Source organism: Chelonia mydas, chromosome 9 (genome assembly GCF_015237465.2).
Source record: "Chelonia mydas isolate rCheMyd1 chromosome 9, rCheMyd1.pri.v2, whole genome shotgun sequence".
In the NCBI taxonomy this organism is placed as follows: Eukaryota; Metazoa; Chordata; order Testudines; family Cheloniidae; genus Chelonia; species Chelonia mydas.
Window position 1 is genome coordinate 34,316,868 of NC_057855.1, and position 19,040 is coordinate 34,335,907.

The 19,040-nt window shown below is 39.1% G+C and overlaps 1 protein-coding gene across 6 annotated transcripts in view; it reads left to right on the plus strand.

The window, feature by feature from the left end:
• COL4A4 (collagen type IV alpha 4 chain) overlaps window positions 1-19,040 on the plus strand; it is a 133,423-nt gene that overhangs the window by 3,052 nt on the left and 111,331 nt on the right. For all 6 annotated transcript variants that reach the window (XM_043522339.1, XM_043522341.1, XM_043522340.1 and 3 more), the window contains exon 3: window positions 6,217-6,294. In XM_043522339.1, the coding sequence (XP_043378274.1) occupies window positions 6,217-6,294 (78 nt within the window). The remainder of the gene's footprint in view (window positions 1-6,216; window positions 6,295-19,040) is intronic.

The window sequence follows — 19,040 nt, forward strand, 5'->3', positions numbered from 1 at the left end:
TGCTTAGTAGTACAGAGCTGTGTCTTTCCCCACATCCAATCTGTGGCCAAATCCTATTACTTGTCCCTCCACAACATTTCTAAACTCCTTCCTTTCCTTTCTGGTCTGTGGCCAAGTTGCTTGTCCATGCCATAACTACTGTAATCTTCTGCTGTCCAGTCTCATTAATACTGACCTGCCACATCTGTCCAAACCCTGCTACCAAAATCATCCTTCTTACCTTTTTCTTCGAGCATGTCACCTGCCTTTTCTAATCACTTCAGTGGTCCCCAGTCTTCCCTCTAATTTTTCCCATGCATGTGCGGAATGAATTTTGTTACGTGCACCAATATGGAGGTGATGTGTGGTGGGGCCGAGGGGTTTGGAGTGTGGGAGGGGGCTCAAGGCAGGGGCAGAGGGTTGGAGCATGGGGCAGGGGGGAGATGAGGGCTCCAGCTGGGGGTGCAGGGTATGGGAGGGTGCTCAGGACTGGGGCAGAGGGCTGAGGCATGGTGGGATGAGGGCTCCAGATGGGGGTGCAGGCTCTGGGTTGGGGCCAGGGATGAGGGATTTGGGGTGCAGGCTGTCCCAGGGCCTCAGCAGGGAGAGAGGTCTTCCCCCCAGCCCTCTCTCACTACAGCAGCTCTGGAACTGGGGGAGAGTGTGTCTCCCCTGCCACGGCAGCTCTGGAGCTGGGGCCGGGGGAGGCGCAAAGCCCTTGGTAGGCTACTTACATTTGGAATGCCCTTGATAGGCTTCTTACATTTGGAATGCCCTTACCTTTGGAGTGCCCATCTGAATTTGTTTGCCAACTCACATACTTCATCTCATATGAATACCAACTAAAAACTCACTTTTGGCATGAAGCCATGAAAGGGGGAGGATATGTAACCCCTCCAAAAAAGAGCAGAACACAAAACTATCAAGGCATATATATGCCTTACTGAGTAATCACGGGACCACCCTGCTACTCTTGTCCTTCCTCTCACTTTTCTTTTCCTGTCCTATTAAATATAGACTGTATGTGTAACCCACTCAAGCACAGTATCTACCCTTTTCCCTTTCTAGAGGCTGGTTCACATAAGTTAAAAGCTTATTACTTCTACTTGCTAGAAGAGTATTCCTCTATCTCAAGTGAAAGAATCTCAGGCTTTTAGTGCTGAAGGACTTGGCATCAGACCCTGCCAAGAACCAAATGTGGAGTCATTAAATATGCTTCCTGGGAAGGGAACATGTCCACTATATTTTGAAGTGACTAATACATTTTGGGGTACTAAAAACAAAAAAAAATTGTTTAAGGAAACAGTTTTTAATCTTTTTATCCCAAAGACAATAAAATAATATTTTGATAGAATCCTTATTTATTCATATTTTAGAGCAAATTTGAGAAGAGTTTACAAAAATCTTTAATTGTAATTTAATCTAGATACTGAAAGCCAGAGAAAATTGAAGGAATTAACTTGGAAGTTAGCAGAATGAATTCAAAATTGCCAAACCAGTTAGTCATTACCATTAAGATATCAATATTAACAATTTGAGATACTACATTAGGATTTTTTTATGCAATAGGAAATAAAAAAACACTATTAAGGCTGCAAAGTGAGGCACTCAAAAGTTTGTAAATGCTAGAATTAAGATAGGCTTTGCAACCTTAATTCTGCCCCAGATGCTTTATAATGTAGACATACATTATCTCATACTGTTTTTCGTCACAGCATTCCTCCTCATGGAGTTCACAGTACATGCCTTGCTCAATATTTCTTTTTAGCTTCATCCTCCAATATATACCTTCATTCATTATTTAGGCTGCAGTTCAGCAAGGTGCTGAAGCAGGTGTCTAACTTCAAGTGTACACAAATAGTCAAGTATACTGAAGTCACTGGAACTAATCGTGTTTAAAGTTAAGTATATATTTCAAGTACCTTGCAGAATTGGGGCCTTACTGCACATCATCCAAACCCCTCTCTGAGTAAGAATTTATTAATTTATTCTTTACCATGGCACTCTTCTTTGTAGACTGAGTTTCTCAAATATTAGTAAATCTATTTTCATAATTACTCTGAGAGGTAGAGAAGTACTATTATTCTATTTGTTATCCCCATTTTACAGATAGGCAACTGAGCTACAAAGAGATTAAAGCCCAACTTTGCAAAAGAGGACACTAACTTTGGGTGCCCAACTCAACATTTATGGTCTGATCTTTTCTCCCCAGAGATGCTGAGCATCCACACCTCCCATTTAATTCAGTTGGATGTGAGTGCTCACACTGGGTATCCAGAAAATGGGAAACACCTAATTAGTGGCTACTTCCAAAATATTTACCCTACATTACATTGGAAGTATGTGGCAGAACCAGGATGCAACCCAGTTCTCACAGGTCCCTGCTTAGAGATTTAGCCATAAGACATCGTTTCTCTTCCAGCAATCCCTACCACATAGACTTGGACTCATTGTTGAAATCAATGGGACTACTTATAGAGTAAGGTACTACTCAGCTGGAGTTAGAGTGGCAGAATCTAAGCCCAGGTTACTAAATCTGCTGCTCCAGGTCTCCAAAAGATTCAAAAATAACTGCAAAGATGTCACATTTTTCTAATATATATAAAATGTTAGTAAGGTAAAGAAAACATTTTAATAGTTTAAGTTGTTTAAATAAAGGAAATTTGCAGATATCCTACTTATGATAGAGGTAAAATTGGAAATAGGTATCTTGTATAAAAAAAGAGTATCACCTGTGGGATGTATATAACTATTGGTTTGGGTTTTTTTGTTCTCGGTGTCGTGCATCCTCAACGTTCTAAGAGTCTGGTCACTACAGAAGGCAGCTGTCATTTTCTGAGGGCAAAAGATGCTTATTCTTATCAGAAAATGACCATAAAATAGGACACTAAATCTCTGTGCAGTTAACACGGTCATATAAATTAGTGTTAGAGAAGCAATGTTAAGACAGTTTTATTATGAGGCAGTTTATGGTAATTTCTAATAAGTAGGGCTGTCGATTAATTGCAGTTAACTCATGTGATTATATAAACTAATAATTGCAATTAAAAAAATTAATATTGCACTGTTAAACAATAGAATACCAATTGAAATTTGTTAAATATTTTTGGATGTTTTTCTACATTTTCATATATATTGATTTCAGTTACACAGTATACAAAGTAGACAGTGCTCACTTGTTTTTTTATTACAAATATTTGCACTGTAAAAATGGCAAACAAAAGAAATAGTATTTTTCAATTCGCTTCATACAAGTACTGTAGTGCAATCTCTTTATGGTGAAAATGCAACTTACAAACGTAGATTTTTTTGGTAACATAACTGCACTCAAAAACAAAACAATGTAAAACTTCAGAGCCTGCAAGTCCACTCAGTCCTACTTCTTGTTCAGCCAGTCTCTAAGAGAAACACGTTTGTTTACATGTACAGGAGATAATGCTGCCTGCTTCTTATTTACATCACCTCAGAGTGAGAACAGACATTTGCATGGCACTTTTTTAGCGGGCATTGCAAGGTATTTACGTGCCAGATATGCTAAACATTCGTATGTCCCTTCATACTTCAGCCACCATTCCAGAGGACATACTTCCATGCTGCTGATGCTCGTTAAAAATAATGCATTAATTAAATTTGTGGCTGAACTCCTTAGGGGGGGGAAATAGTATGTCTCCTGTTCTGTTTTACCCACATTCTGCCATATATTTCATGTTATAGCAGCCTTGGATGACGAGCCAGCACATGTTGTTCATTTTAAGAATACTTTCACTGCAGATTTGACAAAACACAAAGAAAGTACCAACGTGAGATTTCTAAAGACAGCTACATCACTCGACCCACGGTTTAGGAATCTGAAGTGCCTTCCAAAATCTGTGAGGAACAAGGTGTGGAACATGCTTTCAGAAGTTTTAAAAGAATAACACTCCGATGTCGAAACGACAGAACTGAACCACCAAAAAAGAAAATCAACTTTGTGCTGATGGCATCTGACTCAGATGATGAAAATGAACATGGGTCAGTCTGCACTGCTTTGGATAGTTATCAAGCAGAACCCGTTATCTGCATAGACACATGTTCTGGAATGGTGGTTGAAGAATGAAGGGACATATGAATAGTTAGTGCATCTGGCACATAAATATCTTATGATGCCAGCTACAACAGTGCCATGCGAACGCCTGTTCTCACTTTCAGGTGATATTGTAAACAAGAATTGGGCAGCTATCTCCTGCAAATGCCAGCAAACTTGTTCATCTGAGCAATTGGCTGAACAAGATGTGGGACTGAGTGGACTCGTAAGCTCTAAAGTTTTACAGTGTTTTGTTTTTGAATGCAATTATGTAACAAAAAAAAATCTACATTTGTAAATTGCACTTTCACCATAAAGAGATTGCACTACAGTACTTGTATGAAGTGAATTGAAAAATACTCTTTTGTTTTATACAGTGCAAATATTTGAAATAAAAATATAAAGTGAGCACTGTATAGTTTGTATTCTGTGTTGTAATTGAAGTCAGTATATTTGAAAATGTAGGAAGTATTCAAAACTATTGAAATCAATGGTATTCTATAATTCTTTAACAGTGTGATTAATCGTGCAATGAATCACAATAATTTTTTTAATCGTTTTACAGCCCTACTAATAAGGTTTATAAAACAGCTATTCTGTTAATCTGTGTGGTGACTGCTGACATATTAGCATCTTTGGTATGAGGTTAAATGATGTACTAGTTATCTAAATAAATACTTTTCCTAGTATGATAAAGAAATGTTAGTAGAACCTTGCAGTCCTTTGACATTCCAGTTTTTAATAACAAGGAAAGGGACTAACGCAGAACAGATATGTATTCTCATGGGAAATTTAGTACATGATAGAGAAGCAGTCTGAGTGTGTCGGTAATTCCTTCTTGTTCTGAAGTTCAGTATCACCAGACATTTTGAAAATATTTGAGATAAAACAAACTGACTCCTCCTCCTCATCTAAAGTTTGATTAATTTTCTCCTTGAAAAACTGCAATATGAGCCCTATTGTTGTCTCTCTCTTACTGAAACCAATGGCAAAACTTACACAGATTTCTATGGAATCAGGATCAGTCACTGAATCAGTATATTTCACAGTGTCATTTTTTGAATTCATTTACCTAAATTATAGTTTCTTATCAGCCTTTTTAATATTAGGCCTGTTTTTTTTTCAAGACCACCTATCGCATTTGGACACTCATTTCTAATTAAAATTAATGGAAACTGGGTGTTCAAATCACCTAAGCAGCTTTGCAAATTTTATTCTTAATCTGCGTTTTATATAGGCATAGTCAGTTGTTTTCTTAATACTGCTCATTTTCTGGCAGTGCTGTTACGCAATTAAATAAAAAAAAACCATTTTGGGACACAAACTAAAAAGAACATGTTTGTTCTACTTATTACATTATAAATCAATTGAATACATGCGTCCTGATATATTAGGATCCCATTAAACATATTTGTTTTCAACATTATATCAACTTCATGGAAAAAGTCTTTCACCTCCTTGTTACTAACAGTATAATTTTATAGAATTTAGAAAGGAAAGAGATCCATTATGTCAGTCTGTCCCCAATTCTGTGTAATGCAGTATTGCTTTGTGCAGACACTTAAAAAATAAAAAGTGCTTAAGGCCCAGATCCTCAAAGGTATTGGTGCTTAATTCGTATTGTGGAGTGACTTGCCTAAATACCTTTCTAGCGCTTGGACTAAGTTTTAATTTTGACTAGTCTAGGCCTAAACACTTATTGTAGCAAAATTCTTCCTAATATTTAGCCTAGATTTTATATTCCTTAATTACATCCAATTATAGCTAGTTAATAATCACCTGATACCGCTTGTCACAGGGTCACTCACCACACTGTTGCCTCATGCTGGGCCTTTTGGGAATTAGCTCAGTCCCAGCGGGTGCACCTCGGGTGATAGTGGCTCTCCTGTTCTCGCCTACAGACTTTTATGGCTCCTTCCTCTCTGCGTCTGCTTCGTAGCACAGTCATTTGACCGCGTCACCATCCGGTTTCCCCCCCTTATGGGGGACTCTTCCAATAAGAGTCCAGCCACTCCTCACAGCAGCTTGGCAGGCTTGGCTAGTGGGGGGCAGGCCACTACATCTCTACTTCCATGAAGTCTTGAACTGTTACTTGATGTTCTTTGTTTCATTAAAATGTGTTATATTGGATAACAAGTATACTGTATATAAACTAATAACCTCTTAATTTTCAGGGCAAATATTCATATATTGGTCCATGTGGAGGACAAGATTGTTCGGTTTGCCAGTGCTTTCCTGAAAAAGGATCAAGAGTAAGTGATTTAATATAACAATAATTGTTATTGAAAACATTGCTCATTTTGTGCACATCTCTCATTTAAAATCACTAGGGCTGTTGAATATTGGGAGCTCAAATAAGAAAGTCCCAACTTGGCAAGATAGGAAACAGATCTAAGTCTGCCCATTGGTGTGAAGTCCAAGCACTTGCACTATCAAAGAAATTCAAGACCATAGGTCATTTCTAGGCAGATTAGCCACAGAGAAGGTCAGGTTGTAATAACATAACTTTCATTTGAAAGTGATTAGAGACTTTTCAGGATGAGCAGGACAATTAGAAAAATGTCATTTTTAAGGCATCTTCAGTTTGGAATCTGTCCACCTTCTCAGATGTCCTCTGAACGGCCAGTCAAAGGAGAGTATGTTTTTGTCATTTTATAATTGTATTTTTGCAGAAACCTAGGTTATTTTTTATCTTCATGTTGATCTGAAATTTGTTTTGGTTCTCCTAATCTTTTATAACCTTTTCATGATTTTCAGTACACTAGATAAGTGTCCTAGGTATAAGAAAATTTGAGTTATTTCAGTGTATTGAGTTTAAAATGTGAAATTCAGCAGGTGTGGTTTTTTAGCTAATATTGTTAGGACTAGTAATTTAAGTATCTCCTTAGACAGAAATGTTACATAGTAGTCACTAGGTATGAATTCTGAAATACTACCAGCTTTTGGCAGTTTACACAAGTTGATATTTGTTTATAAGTATGTGGGCTTTCTGTTACTGATTTATAAATTTGATAAAGACAAGGTAGGTGAGGTAAAATTTTTTTTGGATGAACTTCTGTTGCTGGAAGGTGCGACACTATGCCCCATATACTTCATAGAAATATTGTTATAATATTATTATAGCATATCTTAAAATATATTTTATGCAAGATGGGTCTTGTGAGGTATCATTGGAAAGGTTATGATTTACTGAATATTATTATCCTATTTGTATGCATGTATCATTTTTGTATATAAAGTTAGGAATATTGATTATACATCTGTACTACAAAAGTGTTGCACGTAGGGAACACCGACCAGACAAAATACAGTCAGTCTGGCTGGTTAGCTGGGGACAAGTCAATGAACCATTAGGGAGGACAGTATGTCTTTGAAGATGCTAATCTCCCACCTTCCTGAGAAGCTTCCTGGGGTGCTACAAACAGCCTTTGACTCATGTCTGCTTTGACACTGCAGGGTCATGTGATCAAATCACCTGGTACTGGACTCCATGATAGAATACCAGTATTTTTCCACTTGGGGAAGGGGGGAACCACAATGAAAAACAAAGGATTCCCGCCGTATGTAAATTCTATTTAAGACAGGGAAGTGAGATGATTGGGGTTCATTCTTCACTGAATCTCTGCCCAGTTTTAGTGATTGTCTGGAGTTTTAAGCTACAAGCAAGAGCAGCCTGTCTTCAAGAACCACTGCAATCTGCTAAAAACAACACTTAGGATGAAAAATTACTACTTGTAACCAGTTTCTTTAGTGTATTAAGCTTAGTTTGCGTGTTTCTTTTATTTGCTCAGTAATCTGCTTTGATCTGTTTGCTATCCCTTATAATCATTTAAAATATATCTTTTGTAGTTAATACATCTGTTTTTGTTCTCTCTAAAAACCAGTTTGTGGAATTCATAACTCGTCCAGGGGAAAGCTGTGTATATCTTCCTCCACATTGACAGAGGGGGCGAATTTCATGAGTTTACACTGTACAGTTCTCTGTGCAGCACAAGACAATACAGTTCTGGATTTGCACCCCAAAGGGGATGTGCACTTCAGTGCTGGGCAATTCCTTAGCTGAGTCTTCGCATGCAGAGCTGATTTCAGTGTCTGTGTCTTTCTTCAGCTGAGTGTGGCCCTACCTGTGTGTGTGCTGCAGGAGGCTTGAGGGCCTGGCTCAGCAGGACAGTGTAAGGGAGCCCAGGTTTGTGGAACAGGCGGGCTCAGTGGTATCCCAGTATATCAGATGGCACCCCAGAGTGGGGGTGGGCAACCTGTCACAGAAGGTCCAAGTTTTCAAGCTACACAGAAGCTTTTCTTCAGGTCTGGGGAAGGTAGTGGAGTATCTGCACTAAATACACATTGGGACAGCTTGTTAAGCAGAAGGGATAACACATTTGAGTTGGACATTTGAAATGAAGTTGGCAGTGGGGGCTAGATTGTTATACAGAAAGGGTTTGAAGTGGGCAAATAAGAGTAGCAGGCAGTGTGGTGTGTTACAAATTGTTGTAAAGAGCTATAAAACCAGTGTTCCTGTTAAGGCCATGGTTTTTGGTGTCTAGGAGAGCTATGAATGTAAATTCCCAGGGTTGCCTTTTGAAGGTGTTGTGCAAGTTTCGTTTGAGGACAAGTATTGAAAGATCAGATATGAAGCGATCACTTTGTGAAAAATGTTTGCCTGTGGTTTTTGTCTTTTATCATTTTTCCGTATGAGTTCGAGAGCATAGTGATTGTCTGGTTTCACCTGCATAGTTGTTACAGGGGCATGGGGTATGATAAATGTGTGTAGGACCCAGGAATCTTGAAAGGTGTGATGTGGGGGCTATTGGTCATCGTAGGCATGGAGATATGTTTACAGGTTTTGCATCTGTTGTTTAGGCAGGGTCTGATCCTGCTTTGAGTTGGTATGTCCCGGCTGGGTGGGGAGCTTGCTTCTGATGATGAGCTTAACAAAGTTGGGGGCTTGTTTGAAGGCCAGAAGATGGGGGAAAGATTTCTTTTAGGATGTGGTCCCCATCAAGTATGGGTTACAGTTGTTTGTTACCATATGGATTCCAGTGTGGTGTGGGAGGTGACAGCTAAGGGGGTGTGGTCAGTAGTTTTGGGTTTTGTATTTGTGAAGGTGGCTTTTCTGCAGCTGAGTGCATTTAGTTGTTATCCTGGACACTCTCTTCGGCACCAGTTCTGTGGTATCTGAGTACCTAGCTGTAGATAAGAGATTTCTTGGTGTGTCTGGGGGGGTTGCTGGAACTGTGGAGGTAAGTGCCATGTTTGGTGGGTTTATTGAATAAAGCTGTCTGCATTGTTCCATTATTCAAGATAATTGTGGTGTCCAGAAAGTTGATGCTGGGGTGGGAGTTTGATGGCTGGGTGGTGGTGGTTTAAGTTGTGGTGGAAATCTAGGAGGGAGTTTAGGTTGCCTGTACAGAGGATGAAAATATCATCAATGTATCTCGCGTATAACAGTGGTTGATGGTGCATTTTTCCAGAAATTCTTCCTTGAGGTGGCCCATGAAGAGGATGGCATATTGGGGAACCATCCTAGTACTTCTGGCTGTTCCCATGGTTTGGACAAAGGGTTTATTGTTAAATGTGAAGTTGTTGTGGGTGAGAATAAAATGGATGAGTTTGGCGATGTTTTCTGGCGATGTTATAATGTAAATTGATGTCAGCTCCACCTCAAAATACGTAGCAATGCAGTGATAGAAAACGTAAATTAGGAGTGTGATTGAGATAGGAGATTCAGAGAGTAATGCAGGACTATTGATGTGGGTGTGGATACATTTGGATACATTCCCTGATTTGCAAGTAACTGAAAGACTGATTTAGGAATGAAATGTTTTTCTTTCAAGTCATTAAACGTCAGAATTTTGGGGCAAATAAGAAAACCTAAATATCATGGATTAATTTAAAGAAAAACACGTAAAGTTAGGGAGTCCTTATTAATGAATGAAGTTTTATTCTAATCATAGTGGGACATGTTTTCACTAGTTGGGAACAAAATTGCATATAAATGAAATTGAGGTGTAGTGGTTTGCACTAATTTAGACTCAATAATGTTCTGACATTGCTCTGCCAGACCCTGAGATGTCAGTATCTGCTGGAGATGAGAAGGCACATCCCTAAGTCCTCTTCACAGTGGCGGTTCAGATGATGAAAAGAACTAGGCGGCACAGAAAGCTCTCCCACACATGCAGGTGGAACAGGTTCAGCCCCGGCTGTTCCCTGCTGTCTTCTTCATGGTTAGTGACTTTGTGAATCCCAAATAACACCATCAGTGCAGGTTCTGTTTTATGCCTTCTATCTTTGCTGGAAGGCAGGACTGAGGTAAACATATAGGTGGCTGATGCATGTGCAATGCTGTCTTATTCCAGAGTTATGCACTACCAGTTTATCTGTTGGAGTGGGAGGCCAGTAAACACACAGCTGGTCTCTGGGCATAGGATGCCTTTATTTGCATGGAACATGCTCTTTTTCCCTCTTATACTATCCTTTCCCCAGTCTTAGGATGCATATAACTAGTAGATGTGCCCCTCCTCTGGTTTTCTCCACTGCTGTGAATTTGAGCCCATCTTCAAAGCACTATACTCTTGAGATGTGCTCCATTGTGATTTCACTTTCTCCTCTTTGCGCAGGAGTACAGAATTTGGCCCTGTGTTCTAAAATAACGATTATAATAAACATTTCTAACAGGCCAGTATTTATACACATGCTGTTGTGCAATACAGTATATTTAATATGCTTCACTGTAACTGTAGCTATATACTTTACTTCTATCACAAGTGAATATTATATGTAAATTGTGTAATTTAATCCAGCACACACACTGAAAGATGCAAACTGTATTAGGAAATGCCAGGAGGAATCCCAGCTAGAATCTCAGAGAATGCATGCTACAGCACTAACACTACTACTTGTTCAGCTCTTGCTCCTTTCCGTTCCCAGCGAGCTCTGCTAGCCAGTGTGGAAGGGGTTCAGGCCATGGCCCTGCCCTTTCCCTGTGTCTCCCTATGCCCTTTAAGGGCTTAGACCAACTTCCATTAAAAGAAGGACTCCCATTCCCTGCCCCCTCATACACCAGCATAAGGACAGGCACAGTTGAACTCTAGGAGCCAGATTCTCAGCTGATGTAAATTGGCCTAGCTCTGTGGATGTCACTGGATTAGGCTAATTTACACCATTTAAGGATCCCACCCAATATTTTGAATTTTGTATAGTAAATATTTAAATACGTATGAGAAAAAAATAAAACCACAACTGACACGAACAACGAGCCTCAGCAAAGTGACTAAGGATTGAATGAGCATGACGCTTCCCCTCTCACTCAGACTGATAGTCCCCTACAGGCCAGGATTAAGGCTCATTTGCAGGATGATACAAGGAAACATTCACTGCCACTTTCCACACTTATACTTATTCAGAAGACTTCAGCCTCCAGGGTTGTCAATCTCACATCTTTCCATATTTTAAAAACAAAATATAACATTTAATTATTAAAGCAAATTTTAATCCATTTCTCTTTCTTTCCCAGAAAGGTTTAACCTCATTCTCTTCTAACATCTAAAACAGTCAGGTTGAGACATTTCTAAACTGGAAAGGAAATAACACATTGCAAATGAGCTCTAATTAATATAAGAAAACAACATAAGAAGAGCTACCACTCTAATGACTAAATAATTATTTATTCAAAAGTTATTGGAAGGGTACATCCACCTTTTCACTATAAATATTATGCAGTAGTTCAGTGTTTCCCAAACTTGGGATGTCGCTTGTTCAAGGAAAGCCCCTGGCGGGCTGGGCCAGTTTGTTTACCTGCCGTGTCCGCAGGTTTGGCCGATTCCGGCTCCCACTGGCTGCGATTCGCCGCGCCAGGCCAATGTTGGGTGCATGAAGTGGCGGCCAGTACGTCCCTCTGCAATAAACACTTCAATAGTGGATTAAAACTATGTTGTCCCCAAATCCACCAGAACAGTCACCATGCATGCTAGTCACACCAGCTGGGTCAGTCACATTGCTCCAAGCTATATTGCCTGTTCCTTTTTTAGGTTCATGTTGCAAATTAAGGAGGACACCAGAGAACCAGAATGCATCTTTCCTTCTTGGGTGCTATACTGATAGCAGTGAGCTTATATGCTCTGCTGCCGGATGATCACTGATGCTCTGTCCCTGGATTCTACCCTGATCCATTCTAGACTGTATCTGTACTATTTTCTCCTGTGCAATAGGATTTTCATAATATGGGAGCTAAGATATTTCATACTTAAGGTATAGTATGATACCTTTGAGTTACCCCAGGAGATCTATTTATGGAGATTAACAGCATCCATAGTATCTCTCAGTGTTATTGAGTATCATGGTTTGGATAAAATAAAGACTGATTTGAAACATCATTTAAAAACCAAACTTTGTCAAAATGCCATGGGAGAAGATTCTTGGACCATGTCTGCTTAGCTAGAAGTTGTACTAATTCTCTCTCAAGAACCTGTTCCAAATTTTTGTCCATACCAAACCTCTGAACCTTCTAGGGGTATACTCATCACTAGTACTAACATTTCTAGATATTCAGTGGTGTTGCTGTTGCTACATTCCATATAGAATATACTGTAAACAATAGACATTTAAAAGAGAAAATTGAATACAATTAAGCAGGCGTAAATCTGTGAGAATTGCATTGTTGACGTAACAGCTTTGAAACCTTATATACTACTTGAAGGATTCCCTCAAATGTAATAAACTTATATTTCATATAGGTATTACCATTAACCTTTATGCAGGCAGCAAAAACATCCACTTTATGGACAATAGCTACAGTAAACATCAGTTGAGACAGAAACGAAGTATTGGAAGAATGAGATCCTGATATATGTACATATTTTCTGAAATAACATATTGCATAAATTTATATTGTGGGGAATCATTTCAAATCTTCCTCCCTCCCCAACGTACAGTCCTGCTTATTTCGGGAGGTATGTCACTGCATACAGTAAGCCAACAAACCTTTATGTTTTCTCTTTAAACTTTGGCACACTGACTGTATTTGGTGCCTGTTTGGATTTTGTAAAGGCTGCTGATTATAAAGTAACAAAAACATGTATCTTATTTTTGAAATTTGCGCTCCAGAAGCCAAAACATCACATTTTATTTACATTTCACTCTGAATTTGCTAGAGATAAGGTCTGTTATTCTTCCTCAGTCCTTTTACTGGGATGCAAAAACAAGAGATGAACATTGAAATCCCTTAGTGTGGTACCCTCTCCAAAACTAACCAAAATGTACATGTCAGAAATGCACATCTTATCAAATATGTCTATCTATTCCAGTTTAGTTAGGGGCAACACAGTAGAGCTCAATTGTTGATCACAAATTTTTTCCATCTTCAGTATCGCACCTCAGACAGACTGTCTGGTAAAGACAAAGATATTTTTCAATTTCAGAGTCCTAAATTAACCAGTATTAAATATATCAGCTTTTCACAGGAGCTTAGATTTCACTCAGCCCACGAAGACAAAAGGCTTTTTTCAATCTCTGTTTTGCTCTAACACCCATCATATATATTGACAAAACAATGGGTCAAACTCACCACTGATGTAAGCAGGCATAACTCCGTTTTAGCCAATAAAGTTGTACCTATTTACACTAGTGATGAATTTGGATTGGTGATTTTACACTGAAATGCTCTGCTACATGTATAGTCTACATTGTCTAAAACTAAATGAGTTTTGGGTTAGTTTATATTTTCTAAAACTAAACTGAACCCAGGGGTCTGCAGACCGCAAGTTGAAAACCACTGATGGATCATAAAAAGGTGCGTTGGATTAAAAACATACTTTCTAAAAGTGCATTATTTGTGATACACTTGCTTGAATGCATAGGAATGATTTTTTGCAGAAAAGATGTTCCTTCTGTCATTGTGGTAACTTTGAGTGTAAACCCATCATTGCTTTATACTTGTCCTTGGGCCAAAGAATGTTTAGGTGTTAGCTGCTCACCTGAATGAGTCTAAATAGCAAACAACTATCACATGATTAATCAAATCTAGTATGAAAGGACAGGTGTTCTAACCGAATGCAGTATGTCCAGACTGCTGTCATTCCTGACTTTGTGCATTTTCTTAAGGGGATTTTCCATGTGTAATCCAATTCTTAGCTGGAATAACTGGCAACAAAAATAGCTGCTATTTTCATTTAAGGGAGTTTGTTGTGGCTGTTTAAAATAAGGCACAGTGAAGAGAATATATAATAGCACTCTGGCATTATAGACTTCAGAATGTAGCCTCTCTTTAGACTTTCTTCAGTAAACTCGCTCACTGGAATGTGTTTTGCTAATAGATGATGAGACAGTAGAGCATTTTGACAGATACTCAGTATAGGGCTGCTGCACTTTTATTAGAAAACTGCTTCCATTAAGTAATCACTATTAAAATGGAGATAACAGACTTGTACTCATTACATTTGGAAATAGTTCTGAATGGTTCTTCAAGACAGGCAGTTGGCTAATGAGAGTGGTCTCTTTGACTAATAAATCCCTCCAGAACACTGACTTAATGTAGTTCCCCATCACACTTAGGGAAAAAGCCGGCATAAACAGAGGAGCCTTTCAACCATGTCCTCAAGGTGAAAAGGCATAGGCTTCATCCGATCAACGTGGGAGTGAGTACTATCAGGCTGGTTTTCCCCAGGCTCCAAGAACGTATTTGAGTAGTCACCTAAGACAGGTTTGCTATGTTTGTATGTGCACTCAGAGACTTGGGGCTTGTCTACGCTGTGCATTAGTCTGCATAGAGGGGTGTAAATTCTAGTACACGTGCACTAACTGAGCCATATCTGCGCACTAACTGACCCTGCTGGCACTCGCTAAAAGTCCCTTAGTGCACATTAATGTAGTACTATTGGGGTCAGCAGCAGTGCCAGCAGGGTCCCCAGGGGACAGTTAATATACGAGTGATGTAATGCAAGTCACAGAAAAGATAGAATTTTAACACACACACACGCATTCGCTAGTATTAAACTAATAGAGGGTAGAGACTAAACAGTTATTAATTAAATAATATTGGCCAAATTCTCCACTTTGTTATACCCACTACTTCAGTGTAATGAAATGGTGAATTGGGGCTAATGCTTTACGGATCTAATGTTACTTTACATTTCTAATACTGAAGTGCAGCTGCTCATAGTGATGTCATTCTTGAATTACAGGTATTTTCTGTGCTTGCTTAAAACATGTTCTAATTTGCTTTGTGGGTCTTCTTACTGCACACAAGTGTAGATCAACATGATTTAATTGCAATTAATAGTGACGAGTGAAATATATTTAACTTTGTAAAATTAAGATTGAAGTGAAGCTATCTTCATGCACTGTATGATAGCCTAAAGAAAAGACTAAGGCAAAATTTTAGAAGAGAATAGGAGCTTTAAATTAGGCTCCTCGATGTGTAGGTTACAGCTATAAGTGGCCTGATTTTTCAGAAGTGCTGAGCACCTGGAAGTTCCCATTGATTGCAAAATCTTTATCTTAATGTATTTGACATAACATTTACGGGGTATTTATCACATTTTTATACAGTACACCTGCTATTAATTATGGGTGGGGTTTTCAGGAGTTCTAAAGGAACTAGGCACCCAACTCTCATTGGAAATCAAAGGGAGTTGGGCCCTTAACTGCATTTTTGCCTGTGAAAAGAAAATCTCCCCCATAAAATGACAGGATAGGAAACGTTCTCTGGACAAGGATATCTGGAGAAGTGGAAGCTGGATAAAGGAAGGATGAACCAAGCAATCCCATGGTAATCAAGAATGGAAACAGTGATGGGCATGCTTGAATTAATAGAAACTGTGCTAGGTGGAAGAAAAGTAGGGACAATTATGTACGTTAAAGTTCAGATAAAATAGAAGCAGACGGACAAATATCTTGACAGCCTAGTTGCCAGGCAGTCTTTTTACAGAGTACGTAAAAACACCAGTGTAACCTCCTGCACCTTGGGAGACGAGACCTACTCATAATGTCCAGACTGTAATCGCTCACTGGTCTTAAAGCCATGAATTGTGGTACAGATCAGTGTGCTGACTAGATCCACCAATTCTTACATCAGGAAAATGGGCCAAATCACAGGAAAACTTCAAGGTGTGCTCATGGGGTGTACTGGTCTACTAGTGTGTAGGAATTACTCTTCCTTTATACCACCCGGGTGTCAAACTTCTGCCTGAGTTTAGAAGGCCTCTTTTCTCCGGAGAGCCTCCTCTGACAGTGCCATTGAATCCCTCTGCAAGTACTGTCTGGCATGGTGCATGTGCATCTAATGACTGTGGTGCAAATAAACACAGGAAAAGAAAAGTCACTAGTGCAAATAAATAAACAGGTAAGCAGCATGTTGCACATTACAGGGATGGGCTGTATATTGCACTCACTTGTATAGTACAGGTAAAGAAAAATTTGTTAATTATATATATGTAATGGTCCTTTTAGTGACGCTGTGCAATTACCATGCAATCATGATAGATAAATATTAGGGCTGCAGTCAGGAGTCTAATTTTAGGTTAGATTAAAATGGTTTTTAAATCAGTTCCAAATTAGATTAAATTGACTTTCAAAGACATATTTCTCTTTTATTGTCACCACAGGGCAAAGTTAAGGTTGTTTGGCTGCCTTAACTGCATTTTCATACCTCAGCATGTTCAGATTTCTTTTAAGGTTAGCTTCAACTGAATTTCCTAGGTTTGCAGTGTTTATTTTGGGGATGATTACCATAGACCCTGGTCTTTATTCCAAATTACTGATACGTACCCTCATCCTGAACTCCATCTTATTGTAGCTTTTGTCTAAAATAAATAAAGTTGCTTTTCCAAATTTAAGAACACATAGTCACCCACTGCCAGTTTCATAGAATCATTGAATATCAGGGTTGAAAGGGACCTCAGGAGGTCATCTAGTCCAACCCCCTGCTCAAAGCAGGACCAATCCCCAACTAAATCAAGTTTAAGCAAGTGAAGATCCAAAGTATGAACACAAGTCAGTTGCACGCACGTGGCCATGTGTACATGCAAATACTTGATTTCCATGTGCACATCAGGTATTTGCATGCAAAAATGGGGAACGTGAAATTGTATATATTTCATTATGCATGCCTTCAGGCCAATCCTGCAAATGCTTATGTGAGTAATTTTAATTGGATCACTAGTCCCTTTGTCAATGGGAATACTCACATGAGTGGAGTTACTGACATATGTGTTTGCTGGACCACACCCTAAATTTGAAAATCTTCCTGTTGGTTTTTTTTCCAAGGTGACATTATTCTGCAAAGACCAAGTGAGGGGCACTTTTATAAACTGAAAAATAAAATCAATAATTAAATACAATAATTAAATTTAAACATGACAAAGAAGGAAATGGTGCCTGTAACATGATGAGTAGAACAGGAGAAAGAGGGTCATGTTTCAGGAGGGACCTATGCTGAAGAAGGACCAGGGGCTCAGCCAGGGCCAGAGTAGACAGACAAAAGTGCAGAGCCCCAGCAGGGCCTCCTAACATATTTAATAAAGTTTTGTTTCCTATCATTCTGCCTGCCTCCTGCATCATTTGTTGCTAATTAAACAGTCAGCTTTATAATTAGTTTCCTACTTTGGGACTAGCTTGTGCAACCCTTAATCATGTGGGTGTGCACTTATTCACATGAGTAGGCTCTTTGAAGTCAATGGCCCTTACTATGCACAGATTTTTGCATGTGATTAACATTATGCACATGACACTATTTGTGTTAAGTAAGTGCTGCATAATCTCAAGGGTTCTGAAATCCAGCCCTTAAGTTTTAATTGGTAAAATTACTCTAAGCTATTTTTCATGGTGTTTTTTTTCTCACTAAAAAGAATTTAAGCTAGTTTGAATTTTCAACTTTTCTGTTGGAATATGTCCCCAAGTATGCTGTTGAGAAGTTGTCTAATTTAGTAGACATGTATTAAGTGGGAGAACATTTTCTGAATTGAAAATTTTAACTGGGAGGAAAATTTGGACTGAAATGCTTTGGAAATTAGATTTTTGAATAGATAAAATGAATCAGCCTGAAAATGGGTCATAGTTTGCATAAAATAAACTCAAAACTAAAAACTTTATACCATAACCCAGAAGCCCTATTTATAAAGAAACTTATTTTAGAAAATGTGCCAAACTTTCAGTCTTTGACAGGTGACTTTCAGCTTCAGTTTTCACACCCACGCCCCTTACACCACTTTCATGTAATCCAAATATTATAATTGTCAAAAGGAGAACTGGGGTTATAGATGCCCTCTTTTCTGTCATCCTAAAGAGTCATTTTGGTAAGACTGTGGAATTGTAACTGGGTTCCTGACACTCCCATCCCCACAGAAGTTTTGGTAGGATGTTGTAGTCATGATATCATGTACTGCGTGACAGCTCCCCTGCAAGTCTTTTGCTCAGACACTGATTTCTGCCAAACTCTCTGTCCCAGCAATAGTGTCCCCTTAGACCTCTTCCCCACTTCCTCAACAATCTGTATGGTAAGCAAGAGGGGTGCAGGAGCTATCAACAAGTCGCTTTTGTTTTCTACTCCCAATACCTTCTTCTAGTGGGTTCAGAAGGAAGCCATAGATGACCTTACACTTGGGAAGTCTGTTTGCTAGGGTCAGCAGAACTACTTGGTTCAGGCTGGCATCCCAGGAACAGGCATGGCCAGATGCAGCTCTTCATGCTATCTCTCTGCTGCACAGCATCTCTGGCCCTGTCAACACAAGTGAAAAATCTTCAGCTATTCTTGCTTTTTTCCCTCCCTCAAGCAGGTGTGTGGGAACACCTGACATTACCCCATTGCCATTGTGGGGGAACAGTAGGCATTTTCCATATTGCCCAGGTGATTCACTGTTTATTACTTACATTCAACATCCAAAGAGGAAAGATTGGGAAGTTATCAGTTTATGAGTCCTGATGGAATTCATATAGAAAACCAGAACTTGCCACGCTATCCACCAAGAAGTCAGAGCACATCCCTTGCAGGTCCATTGAGCTACCT